We start from the raw sequence: 13896 nt of genomic DNA on the forward strand, positions 1-13896 counted from the left end.
CACTGCTGTGGTGTTAAGATCATCTCTTTCCTTCTGAAGAGTACGCAGCAACAGCAACTGCCCTTCAGTGCCCCCAGCGATCTCCCCCCAGAGGCAGACTTTTTGGACACCTCCTATGTGCAGATGGAGAGTTCAGCTACCAGCACACCCAACATGTCTCCCAAAGCATCAAACCACTCAGCGTATTCCAACCTCTCTGGCTCTGACACTGGGAGATGTCTCTCCACTGAGCAGGAAGAGGGAGGTAACGTTAATCTAACTTCTTTCATCGTATGTCCCAATAAGAATTCAAATCAGAAAGTTTGTAACATTGCCCCCACTGCCAAAGGTAACAAAGCACAACAAGGGGTGGGGGGACGACAAACATAGGATATTGACAATATTTCATAGATTAAGACCTGAAGGAACCAGTGTGACCTCCTGTTGTATAACACAGGCCAGAGAACTTCCTCCTTTGATTCCTGCAGCAAGCCCAGGATTTCTGGTTGAGCTAGAACAACTCCTAGAAAGACATCTGGTCTTGAATCCTGATTTTTGGGATTCATGTCCACCATTGGGTATATTCTCTCCATCCCTATTCTTGAGCTCTTCTAGTGAGAGGCGACTTTTCAAATTCTTTTTTCAATGCTGACCACAAGTTTTTGTCATTTTAGGCTTAATCCTACCACTGACTTCACTAGAAGGTTTGCCTGGGTCAGGAGTGCAGGATTGGGCTGCTCATGGGCCATGTGCTCATTGGCATATTTGAAGTGGGTTGGCGGCCTCAGTCCAGACCCTAATGCAGAAAAATCCAGCTTATTTAAAAAAATTGTTATATTGGCATTAATAGAAGCCAAGAATTGAGTGGACCACGGAAACTGGACTCTCCCCTCGCCTCTGCATGTTGTCTGTGGTCCCTCCAGGGAAGTAAGTTCCACCACAAGGGCAGCACAGTGCCTGCACCCACTCTGCAGCGCTGTCAGTTCGGTACCTTCCACCAATGCTACATTCACATAAGCATTTTAAAAACTGGAAAGGGCTTCTTGTCTCCTAAAAGCTGCTTGTCTCATGTATGTCCCCAGCCATGACCTTTTGTCAAAATTCCAAAGGGCTCCAGCCCCACTGGGGCTGTCCTGATCTGTGCACAGAATGTTCGAAATCATGAATTGGATAGTCTGGTGTCCAGCCACCCACGTGCAGTTTGCATGCCCAAATCTGAATGTCAGCCTGTACAAAAACTTATCAGCAATGTATATGGAGTTTTGAAAGCCTGGCCCTAGATCTCCTCCCTCCCTCTTTCTTAGTTCTCAGTGTTGTGCATTTAAACTTGAAAGAGGAGGTTTTACATACCGACTCCATATGGATATGCAACTGCAAAGTGCTGACTTTTAAAATCTGCCTTAAATTAATCCTTCTGCTGCTTATTTTTGTTCAGATGAGGACACACACATAGTAATGGTCGGCAAGATTTCATTTAGCCCGAAAAACGTACTGGGACATGGAGCTGAAGGAACAATTGTTTACAGGTACAAGACAATCCATGCATTTGATTTTAGAGCCCAATTAATGCCCCACTATTTTTTTGAATATTTTTAAAAAAATTCTTATGGTCTAATATGAATGGAAACATTCCCATGGGACTTTTAAAAGTAAGCACTCTGTCCGTGTGTGTGTGTGTGCGTCTCTTTTCTGCAGTGTCCCTTCACTAACAAAAATCCAGGGTTATGTCGTCATTTGTAAATGTTTGTTTGAAATGAAAGCATTGAACAGAAGCACCTTGTCCAATACTGGAGAAGTGCTTTTTAAATCTATCTGTGTGAAATGTGTTCCATGTAACCCACCTATCTCAGTGCACAAACTGACTCTTAAGAGGTTTCTCTGCTATACGGTTCACTGTCTACAGAGGGACATTTGATAACAGAGATGTGGCGGTGAAAAGAATTCTCCCTGAATGCTTCAGCTTTGCTGACCGCGAAGTGCAGCTGCTGCGTGAGTCGGACGAGCACCCCAACGTGATCCGCTATTTCTGCACTGAGAAGGACAGGCAGTTTCAGTACATTGCCATAGAGCTCTGTGCTGCCACCTTACAGGAGGTAACAGGTCACTTACAAACATAAAAAATTGCTAAAGCAAAGAGCTTTGGCTGTGGGGTAAAGGCAGAGAGAAAAAACAGGCTGTGAAAGGCTTCTCAATGGCAGACTCTAAACTCTGCTCTGAGTCTGCAGTTCAGGTACCTGTTCTATGCAGACAACATTTCTGATGTTACCCAAATCACCATCTGTAATTGGTTATTTACTTTTACAACATAGTCGTTTGCTATATGTGTAGTTAAGAGGCTTTCCTCCTTGTATCATCATCCCTTCAGTGTTATCACATTCCAGGGTGAACCTGAGACAGCCCAATTTACTGTAATACTCTGGTATCCCAGAAGCAAAGAACACAGCCTCATGGGCTATAAACAATTGCTGTTTTCCTTCTATCTTGTAATCAGCAACTGTAATAAAGAGAAGGAGTATGGCATTAGTGTCCCAGTGCTTGCCAGTGCTTGGGTGGTAAAACAGAAGAAGAAAACTTTTTCTTACCCTTCTTCCTCCCTGGCTTCCTCTGCCCAGACAACATTCCTTTTCCCCCTTTGCTGTGTGTTCCTGCCATTTGGCTTCCCAGCCCTCCCCAGGTCTCTGATATAAGAGAAGGGTCTATTGAACCTTCTATATGTGTTCTTGAAAAAGGCTCCTTCTCAGTCACTCTGTATCTCCCACCATGCGTAAGGCATCTGCTGCCCTCACTAGTAGCCTCTCTAAAATGTTGCTTCTTAAGGCTTTAGCTTGTCCTGAGAGCCGCCTTTTAAAGAAGCCCAGCAGCGTGAGTGTGGAGGTGGCGCATGTGCTAAGGAAAGCTTTGTGGGGGGAAGTGAGGCAAGGGCTTTGCTTAGCCTGGTGTGAGTAAGATGCTGGACACCTTGGCCTACTGACTTTCAGCCTCCACTGGGCAGTGCTAATGAGCAGCATTTGCTCAGAATTAAATTCCTGTTGAAAGGTTTCTCTGAGCTAGGATAAAACCTAAACATAATTATGTTCCTTTTAAAAACCAGGCCATCTAGGGAAACTGACGAGTAAAAGCTCCAGCTATCTTGGGCTCTCACTGTGGAAATAAGGGAGATTTAATACTGAGCGGTAGAGTAGAAAGCTAATGCTGTGCCAGTTTTTAAAAATAGTAAATGGGATGTCTTGGTAATTATAGGCCTGTCAGCCTGACATTGATCCCGGGCAAGTTAATGGAGCTCCTGATACTGGACTCAATTAATAAGAGGATGATGTAATTAATGCAAATCAGCATGAGCTTAGGGAAAATAGGTCCTGTCAAACTAACTTGATTTTTTTTTTTTTTTTTGGATGAAATTACAAGTGTGGTTGATAAAGGTAATAGTGTTGACGTAATATACTTAGACTTCTGTAAAGCATTTGACTTGGTTGCTTCGGATCACAGGTACCCACACACATTGTAATTAAAAAAACTAGAACAATATAAAATGTACTTGGCACACATTAAATGGATTAAAAATTGGCTAACAAATAGATCTCAAAATGTAATTGGAAATTCTCTTCAAGTGGGTGTTTTTTCAACCAGATCTTGCAGGGATTGGTTCTTGGCCCTATGCTATTTAACATTTTTATCAATGACCTAGAAGAAAACATAAAAGTCATCACTGATAAAGTTTGCAGATGACACACAATTTGGGGGATTAAGAGGACAGGTCACCTATTCAGAGCAATCTGGGTCACTTGGTAAACTAGGTGCAAGCAAACAGTATGCATTTTAATATGACTAAATGTAAATGTATACACCTAGGAATAAAGAATATAGCCATACTTACAGAATGGGAGACTTCATCCTGCAAAGCCGTGATTCTGGAAAAGATCTGGGGGTCCTGGCTGAACATGAACTCCCAGTATAACGCTGTGGCCAAAAGAGCTAATGCAATCCGGGGATACATAAAAAGGGGAATCTTAAGTCGGAATAGACAAGATATTTTACCATTATATTTGGCAGTGGTGTAACTGCTGCTGGAATACTGCATCCAATTCTGTTGTCCACAATTTGAGAATGATATTGATAAATTAGAGAGGGTTCGAAGAAGAGCCACAGGAATGATTAGAGGATTAGGAAACATGCGATATAGTGGTAGACTCAAAGAGCTCAATCCATTTAGCTTAATAAAGAGAAGATTAACGGGTGAGCTGATGACCGTGTATAAGTATCCATATAGGGAACAGATATTTAAGAATGGTCTTTTAATCTAGTAGAGAAGGTATAAAACGATCCAATGGCTTGAAGTTGAAGCCAGTCAAATTCAGACTGGAAATAAGGTATAAATTTTTAATGGTAAGAGTAATTAGCCATTGGAACAATTTACCAGGGGTCGTGTGGGATTCTCCATCACTGACCATTTTAAATCATGATTGCCTGTTTGTCGAAAAGATCTGCTCCAAGAATTATTTTAGGTTTCAGAGTAACAGCCGTGTTAGTCTGTATTTGCAAAAAGAAAAGGAGGACTTGTGGCACCTTAGAGACTAACCAATTTATTTGAGCATGAGCTTTCGTGAGCTACAGCTCACTTCATCCGATGAAGCTCACGAAAGCTCATGCTCAAATAAATTGGTTAGTCTCTAAGGTGCCACAAGTCCTCCTTTTCTTTTTAAGAATTATTTTGGGGAAGTTCTGTGGCCTGTGCTACACAGGTCAGACTACTATGAGTATGTACAAATAGCTGGGTTTTTGCTTTGGTGCCCAAACTGGGGGGAAAAAATTTAGCTGAGTGAAACCCAAAACACAAAGTTTAATTTAATTTTAGGGGGAGCAGGAGTTAACCTTTTTAAAAATAAAATTGCAGTAAAATTCTAAATGAAAGGGGATTTTGAATGGAAAAATCATAACGTTATGTTTTGAAAATGTCAAAACTCATACACTTTGTTTTTTTTTCAGAATTATTTTTTCAGGTGGGGGTGGAGTTTGACCCAAACCAGCAAATTTGACTCAAAGACACAAAGTTTCAGTCTGCATTTTTGGCAAAAATAAATAAATGCTGGGCTGAAAAAATTCACTCTGCTGATTTACTGGGCAGTCTATTGCTCTTCGCTTTTATTTGGGATCCCCTTGTAAATAAAAGTCCTTCATTTGAAGAGCATGCTGGAGTGGATCAGCACATGGGCTCTCTGCGCAACAGGCTTGTGGAATTTTAGTACAGTATGATGTCTTAAAGTTCCCCTTTGTCTGTGGGATAGACTATAACCAGCTCTCATTAGATTGGGTAGAATTTACTTCTGTTGAGGGAGCTTTTCAGTGGCCTGGGATCTATGTAGAGACCAGTGTACAAAGAACATGCTGGGGTTTTAGGCTTACTTTCTGTTTTCCCTTATATAATGTATAGTATGTGGAGCAGAAGGACTTCAGTCGCCATGGCTTACAGCCCATTAACCTACTGCAACAGACGACATCTGGTCTTGCTTATCTACACTCTCTCAATATTGGTAAGAAGGCCCTTCGTTTCAATTTCAGGTTACTGTATGTTTTATTGGTTAAGAAGCAAAATAAGTCAGCCTGGTGCAGGGAGCTATGGCAGCCATGTAGTTTATTGCTGGGTGGCTGGGAGAAGTGGAGACCACTCATTCTTTTTCTTTCCTTTTTTAAATAACAATGCCATTCCATGATGCCCATTCACGAGTGGCCATGATAGAGCAGCACTGGGAACCAGGAAATCTAGCTTCATTCCCAGCTCTTCCACAGACTTGTATGTGACACAACCCCTCTATGCCTCAGTTTTCCCTAGCTGTAAAATGGGGATGATACTTCCCTGCTATATTAGCTTTTGCTTTGAGCTTCTCAGCTGCTGTAGAAGTCGAATATAACAAATGATGGCTTTGGAATACCTGGGGATGTGTGGAGGTGGTGATGGCTCTAACAAGAACTTGCAAGATTTGAAAGAAATGGGGTAGAATAGGCATCCCAAATGAATAGGCAACAGGTGCCTTGAGCTTAAGCCTATAGATCCCTGACCGTTAACAAAAACTGCTTCAGTAATGTGAAAGGATTTCATTCCAAATAAATAAAACAATTAAAAATGCTCTTGGTGCTACCCGGTGTCAGTTAATTGGTGTTTGTATTAGTCCACAGGGATTTGAAACCTCATAATATCCTAATTTCAATGCCCAATGCCCATGGCAAGGTCAAAGCCATGATTTCAGACTTCGGCCTGTGTAAGAAGCTGGCAGTGGGCAGGCACAGTTTTAGCCGTCAGTCTGGTGTGCCAGGCACTGAAGGGTGGATCGCTCCAGAGATGCTGAGTGAAGATTGCAAAGAGAACCCTGTAAGTCAATCACATTTGTTCTTGTTCCGAGGGTTAGGGAAGTTCCATGGAGTGGGATTGGCAAGTGTCACACTGTTGCAGTCAGACCTTTACATCCACAGTTCATTGCCTCTTCATTCAAGCTAGTTTGGAACTAAAATGTCTGTGGACTAATTTTCAGAGGTTCTGAACACAACTAGCTCTTGTTGAAGGCTGAACTTTCTGATTAGTGGGCTATTACTGTATTATCCTGTTCCATATTTTGTAGTCCTAGTGAAATCAAAGTGATCACCCAAGGGGCCACCAAAAATCAGTTACTTACTCATGGTGGCCTTTAGCAATAGAATGGGATTGTACTAGAAAAGTGGGGATATTTTAAGTGGTCACTTAAGACAGGAGATGTTCTTGGAGGTGGGTTTAGTGCAGGATTTGCCATGTTCTAATTATTTTAGAATATTGTGGAGAGAAGTGTGATTATAGAAACTTCTGTTGTTCCCTCAGATGCACAACTGACTTGTGAAGTTGACCCAAAGTATTGAATAAACTATATTGTAATGTTGCTTATAAACCATATGTTCATTTGCAGACATACACTGTGGACATCTTTTCGGCTGGCTGTGTCTTCTATTACGTGGTATCTGAAGGCAGTCATCCCTTTGGCAAATCCCTGCAGCGGCAAGCCAACATTCTACTCGGTGTTTACAGTCTGGACTCCTTAAATTCAGAGAAGCATGGTAAGTAGGTGGATGTTTTCCTACTCTGTTAAATGTAAAGCACTGCACAGTTTATTCTAGCTCCCAAAACACCAGTGGAAATGGTCTGAGACCTATGAATCACCATGACCCCAAAGTTGCAAATGTGAAGTACAAGCACCTGAAGTAATTATATGGGAAGCTCCTTTTCACAACTTAGAAGCCCTTAAAACTATTGACTTTACTGTCCAAAAGCGTATGAAATTCCAGGTGATTGCAAAGTTTTGAGCCCTCCAAGCTTTACTGTGATAGTTTTAAGAGGAATTTCATGTAAATCCAGGATGTTAAAAAGATTGAACTGACCTTTGCTCTTAGCTGTACTGATTCAACCCCAATGACTTTCTGGTGGGTTGCACAGACTATAAATCAGGGCAGGATTTGGCCTGTTTTTTGTAGGCTGAGCATCCAACTGGAAATTCTAAATCTCTGACAAACTCGAAGGTGTCGTGATGGCTTCTTAAAGACTGAAAACAACTTTAACTGTTTCAGACAGTCTGGGAATAATCACCCTTTTTCTCGTAGAGGACATAGTCGCTCGTGACTTAATAGAGCAGATGATAAACATGGATCCTCAGAAACGTCCATCTGCCAGCTGTGTGCTGAAGCACCCATTCTTTTGGGATCTAGAAAGACAGCTCCAGTTTTTTCAGGTCTGTCTTGTCAATTTTTTATTTTGTCCAGGATGAAACATTCTGCATACGTTTTTAAAATCTTATACTCTAAAACTTCAAGTTTAAAGTCTTTGAGATAGTTGCATGTAGAATCAGCAGTTGATGAACGTGCAATGTAAGGAACAAAGAAGTGAGGTTGTGTGCTTAGTCAGTGCAGGTAAGAAAATGTCCAGCCCTTTGGAGGGTTTCAGTCCAGTGAGCATGTTGGGTTTTCTATGTTGAAAGAACTCTAGCAGATAGCTCCTGACTACCAATCCTATGTTCAGTCCAATTACATTGTACTGTCTCACAGCAGCAAGCAGCCATTTTTCAGGACACCCTTTAATCTGGCAGAGGGTGGCAATTTGTAATTGGGAGGGTGGGGAGTGGGTAGGAGTTGGAAGTAAAAATACAGCATTTGAAGTAACTTGAACATTTCTTACAGGATGTGAGTGACCGAATAGAAAAAGAATCTCTAGATGGTCCCATAGTCAAGCAGTTAGAGAGAGGAGGGAGAAAGGTGGTAAAAATGGACTGGAGAGAGCACATCACGGTTCCCCTTCAGACAGGTAACTGAGATTATATTCCATAATAATGTAAGGGAATTACAAGCTATTATCCCTAATCTGCATGTACAGGAAGGCAGCAATGCCATTGTCTTTCAGATTTGTTACATGAGAACTTGGCCTGCAACTGAAGTACTGAATTGTTCTAAATTAAAAAGTACATATACGTACACCTGCGCACACACGCGTGCACACACACATATATAACCCTATTTTAGAACACAAAAAACAAGAGTGTGGCCATTTCAGGCCCTATTTTCCGTTGTTTACTTACCAGGCTTTAGCGGTATTTACATTTTACTTTTTAAGAGCAGAGATGATACAGTTCAAAAATCACACGGGTCACACATGCATCAAACTGTTTAATATTCTGCATTGTCAATATGCCTCCTGCACTGATTTTCAATATGCCTCCTGCACTGATTTTTTTCCTTTAGTGTTTGAAAAAGGTTATAATACTTCAGATCCTGATGTACCTGGCCAGAACAGTACAAACAGCTCTCTCACGTGTTTTGGCTGCAAGTATGGGAGATAGCAACAGATCAGCTCCCTGGAGGACTTTGTACACATCAGTTAATTTAAAAAAAACAAACAAACACAGCCTATTTGCTTTTGCAGATCTTCGAAAATTCAGATCCTATAAAGGGGGCTCAGTACGGGATCTTCTGCGGGCGATGAGAAATAAGGTAAAGGGGGGTGTGTGTGTGAACCAGCATCAAACCACCTTATAATCTGTACCACGTAAAACTTTAGCCACCCATACCTGTCATATTCTCCATCCCTCTTTAGAAGTATAAACAGCATTTTAAATTACTTGAATGTTACCCTTTCTGTTTCCACCTAAACCATCTTTTTATTGGCTTATCTTAGGTGGTGGTCCACCTTACTGCCAACAATCCACCACCACTATAAACTGGCACTTGTCATTTAGTAAGTCTTCTTTGGCCACTAAACTGCTTCATGTTCATGGGGATCTCTTTAGTATGTTGCATAGAGGAAGAAAGTGAATACCCTATAAAGAATGCTCTTCTGTATCTTTTTTTTTTTCCCTAGAAACATCATTACAGAGAACTGCCTCTGGAAGTGCAGGAGACGCTGGGCTCTATCCCAGACTATTTTGTATGTTATTTCACGTCTCGTTTCCCTCGCCTTCTCCTTCACACCTACCAAGCAATGCAAATCTGCAGCCGGGAACGACTCTTTCAGCATTATTATAGTCAGGATTCTGCAGAGCAGAGACTTCCAGGAGATACCATTTGAGAGGGTGGAGATGGGGCTCCCTTCTCTGTGATGAACATTCCAAGCATAAGGCTGTGAAATTGGCCTACCTTTAGCAGGGACAAGTGGGATCATCAAGGAGTAAAATGTCTCTTTGAAGAAACCAAGCTTCCAAACGTGCCTTATGTTGTGTCTGCGCTGAAGCAGGAAAAGGACAATAGGAGCACAAGGAATGAGAGCTAACTTCAGAAAAGCATTGAACCAAGCTGGTGGAGTTATCCTAAGGCAGCTTTTAAGAAAGAAAGTGAAAATGGAGTGCAAACAGCTATGTGTAAACATCATTCTGCTGTTGAACATACTTACATTGTACTTGATTTTATAATTCATATATTTCACTGCACAGAATCAAACACAGTGACTGAAACCATATCGTTACTAGGCATGAGGATCTGGAAAAGGAGCCTTTTAGTTGTAGCGAACCATCCAAACCTGCTGTTGCACTACTGCCATATTCTGCATTTGAAACAGTGTCTTAGATACAATACACTGATTGTAAAGGGAATAATCTGAAAATATCCAAAACCTGTAAAGAGAATGTAATTTCTAATTAATCAGTGCAACCCTTGAATATTAGTCCCCAATTCTTGGGTAGATACAATGCCATCCGATACATTACCGATTGGAAAAATCGGTCAGTTCTATTTACTTCACAAGTGCAAGACTGCATGCCATGGGGTTTTGAGAGATCAGCCAAATGTTCACAGAAAGGCAATGACAGTATTTGGCTTAGATCACAGTATTAAAAACTAAGGTATACTGTAATTTGGAGAAGCATATTCAGATGTCCGTTTCTAGTTTCTTTGTAGGAAAGAGGCCAATTGGTGTGTTGGATACAGTAACTGGCTAAAATTGTTCCTTCCTTTCTTCTTAAGAAGGTCTTCAGTTACTGAGCCAGAGGCAATGTGACCTTGTAGCGGGAAAGGGATCTAAATATGAATTGCTCTAAAGAACAGTGAAATTATGGACCACATATTTAATTGGTGAACGAAAGTAGTAATAAGCAATGGAACCTGAGTTCCTGTATGTCTGGATTGATAATGATGTCTAAGGTGAAGCTTTTATATACATTTTCTTTACATTTGAAAGGATGCAGTATTCCTTTTCAGTGGCCCTAAAGCTGTGACAAGCATTAAATGTGTGAACAGCATTAAGAAATGCTGGGTTCTGATGTAATACATGTGTATTATTCTTTTACAATATATTTATTTAACATATTTATATTTATTTAATTTTTACTACAAAGTGGTATCAAATTTAAGTGGTACAAGTATAAAGCATGCCAAATACTTTAAAAAAAAACCCTTCTAGTGTTTTCTGTTAACCACTTTTTAATAACTGGAAGAGGAAAAGCTATACTGCATCTTTCAATGGAACTAATTTGTCTATTCTTGTTAATGGGTAAATCACGTGGACAGGGAAGCTTTTAATTGGTCTGACTGTGCCATTGTGTCGTAAACTAGTAAATTATTGACGGTTACTTGTGTGACTGGGCATTGCTATGGGGTGTGTGTTTTTTCTTTTTCTAATGCAGTCACCTTTCTAAAGCTTACATTTGGGGGAGTTTCCTAGTTTTACATTGTATGAAATCAGATGTCAAGGTAAGATGCCAAATTGTGCAAGTTACATGTTTTTAAAGCTTGAAAAAATGGTAGTTTTACCTAAGATGATTCAAAGTTTATTTCATATTTTTATACCTCTAATGTACAGTTCTTTTATAATTCCACTAAATAATGACTTGTACTCAATAATAAATACAAATAGGTTTAGAGACTGAGGCGTGTTCCCCTCTTTTAGTGAAAGTGGCTGTTCGCTCATTGCAGCCTGGGAAGATGGGTAGGACTAGAAAGGAAGCTATGCACTGTCTGCCGCTGACCTTCATGGGACTAGCCTGGCTTTTGGGGGGGAAAGAGTCTGAAAACCCGTGTTAAAGGTAACCAAGCAAAAAGGGCAAGGGGGAAGATTTTGCCTTTTTTTTTTTTTTTTTTTAAACTCCACTGAGCAAGGCGTCAGGTTTCTGAGATAGATACAGGGGCTGGGTAGGGTATGTTCATATTTACTCCTCAATAAAGAGCTAAAGGTAACCCCTGCTTGTGCCATACTGTTAAGAGTTTTTATGCTGCAACCACTAGGCCAATAAACATTTGAGTTTGACATTCCATCCACCAGAGGGCAGTGGAGACATGCACAGAGAACACAGGAAATTATAGACGAATCATTAATTGCAGTGTTTTAGAAGCCTTGAAAAGCATTCTTTTCCTGCAATTCAAAATTCACTTAGCTATTGTACTAAAATCAGAGATGGGTCGAGAAGGTGTTTATTTTATCCACTGCTCCATTCTTCGTAGTGGTTCAGGGAAGTGACTTTGAGTGTGTCTATTGTTAACATGGGTTCAGTTCCATTTTGTGATGTTAGGAGCCCTGCTGTCAGTCACTGGCTGTTGCAACTGCTTTAAGCACTGTGTCAGCTTAGACCCGTTCTGGGCAGTTACATGACACTGTTTAGAAAGGTGTCGGCAGCTGGTGGCCCATCTATTCCAGGATTCCTAATATTGCAAATACCAGTGCAGCAGAACTGGTGCCATGTTGCAAACTTTCCCAACTAGTACAAATATTTCTTGGTCTGCAAGCACCTCTGAAAGTCATTCCTGCTTTAACCTCGGGAGACCTGGATTCAGCTCCCTGCTCCCTTCCACAGATTTCCTCTGTGACCTTGAGCAAGTCATTTAGTCTCTCTCTGTATCTCAGTTCCCCTTAGTTCTGCCCTTCTTCACAGGGATGTTGAGGATAAATACAATAAGATTATTAAGTGCTCAAGTACTCCTGTAATAGGAGCTAGGAACAATAAACAGATGTGCTCAGAGGCTAACTAAAATGATCTTTGTCTCAAGTATCCCCATCACTTCGTAAGGCCATAAGAAAAAACAATGAGTGAGCTCACACCAACATGGTGTCCATCAAAAATAGTCAGGGAGAGATGTGGATTGGAGCCTGTTTGCCTGACATCTTCCACCTCCAGGAGCTAAAACAAAAGGTAAACACGAGAGTAGCATTGAGAGGTAGCCAATTTACAGAAGAATATATCACAAACAAGACTTGATTCTTGGAACACACATTTACTCTTACTAGAAGAGGTGGTGGTACAACAAACACAGGTAGAGTTGTTGTCTGTTTTTCATTCCCCTCTAGAGTTAGGCGGGGGCCATGTGAAGCAGTTTGTTTATGTACACAGGGATGTCCCTTGAGTCCTCCTGAGAGACCTTGATGGAACATTCATGGAGGCACTCTGCAATCCTCTCCTGAAGGATTCTTGGGACGGCAGCCTTATTTCTTCCTCCATAGACACTTCCCTACGCCACTCTGCGATGACTTCGTCAGGCACCATTGCAAGTAACAGGCTAGCAGCATATGGGCCCAGACGGCTTCGGGACACCAGCAGCAGCTTCTCTGTGCTTTTGTTACTCTCAGGAGCGAGATATCGGCTAAAATCACCACCCCCTGTGGAAAACAGTGCCAGTATTCAGTGTCGTTGCCCTATATGTGTACCCATGGAAATAGGCTAAAATGTTATTGCTTCATACAACTGAACAATTCCTCCCACACCTCTGCTGGGCCATACGCACCATGGCTGGGACTAGCGATGGTGCTGGGCACAAGCACTCTGAAGCTGAAGTGTCAATAAGCATGTCTTGTTTAAAATTTAAGGGACCGAGTAAAGGGGGTTCCAAAACTTAACTTTTGCTTCCAGTTGTGACTATAGACATGATACCTGTGTGTGTCTTATCTGTAGCTGCTGCCATTGTGGCCTTAAGGGAGCCTTCCACCACACCCATGGAATATCTGAGCCAAATGAGGAGACGAAAGAAGAGAATACTGGAGGACATATTCCCTGAGAGCCTGGAAGCTTGTGCTGCATCAAACCGTGAACAGAGGGGCCTGGAGTTCCCTCTTACTGCTGCATGGCCAGAGTCGGAACGCCTGTTCCTTGGTGCTCTTAGCTTGCTATGTGTACTGTGTTTTCACTTGTTTTTTCCTTGTACGTAGTTTTGTTTGTTTTGTTTTTTTCTTTCTCTAGTTGTAATTAGTTATCCGTTCATAGTTGTTAGTTAGCGTTTTGGACTTTCCTTCCCTTTGCAGGACTCTTCCCCAGCCCGGGCACTATGCCTAGGCAAGACAGGTTTAAGTACTGCGCTTCGTGCCGTCACTCCTTCTCTGGGAGTGACTAGCACCAACGTTGCCTCCACTGCTTGGGCAAAGACCATATCGCCGCTTGCTGCTCCATTTGCTGATCGTTCCCGGCTTGGGAGCTTTGCCTCATGGAAGAAGCGATG

General features: G+C 41.6%; 1 protein-coding gene across 4 annotated transcripts in view; it reads left to right on the forward strand.

The window, feature by feature from the left end:
- ERN1 (endoplasmic reticulum to nucleus signaling 1) overlaps positions 1-11893 on the forward strand; it is a 62933-nt gene extending 51040 nt beyond the window's left edge. For 3 of the 4 annotated variants that reach the window (XM_073311949.1, XM_073311950.1, XM_078848480.1), the window contains 10 exons: positions 40-244; positions 1415-1505; positions 1883-2072; positions 5408-5507; positions 6144-6343; positions 6909-7056; positions 7597-7724; positions 8170-8293; positions 8909-8976; positions 9344-11893. In XM_073311949.1, the coding sequence (XP_073168050.1) occupies positions 40-244; positions 1415-1505; positions 1883-2072; positions 5408-5507; positions 6144-6343; positions 6909-7056; positions 7597-7724; positions 8170-8293; positions 8909-8976; positions 9344-9550 (1461 nt within the window). In that variant the 3' untranslated portion in view covers positions 9551-11893. The remainder of the gene's footprint in view (positions 1-39; positions 245-1414; positions 1506-1882; positions 2073-5407; positions 5508-6143; positions 6344-6908; positions 7057-7596; positions 7725-8169; positions 8294-8908; positions 8977-9343) is intronic. The other variant, XM_073311951.1, reaches the window with a different exon arrangement.
- The last annotated feature ends 2003 nt before the right edge of the window (positions 11894-13896 follow it).

This window comes from Lepidochelys kempii, chromosome 14 (assembly GCF_965140285.1).
Source record: "Lepidochelys kempii isolate rLepKem1 chromosome 14, rLepKem1.hap1, whole genome shotgun sequence".
In the NCBI taxonomy this organism is placed as follows: domain Eukaryota; kingdom Metazoa; phylum Chordata; order Testudines; family Cheloniidae; genus Lepidochelys; species Lepidochelys kempii.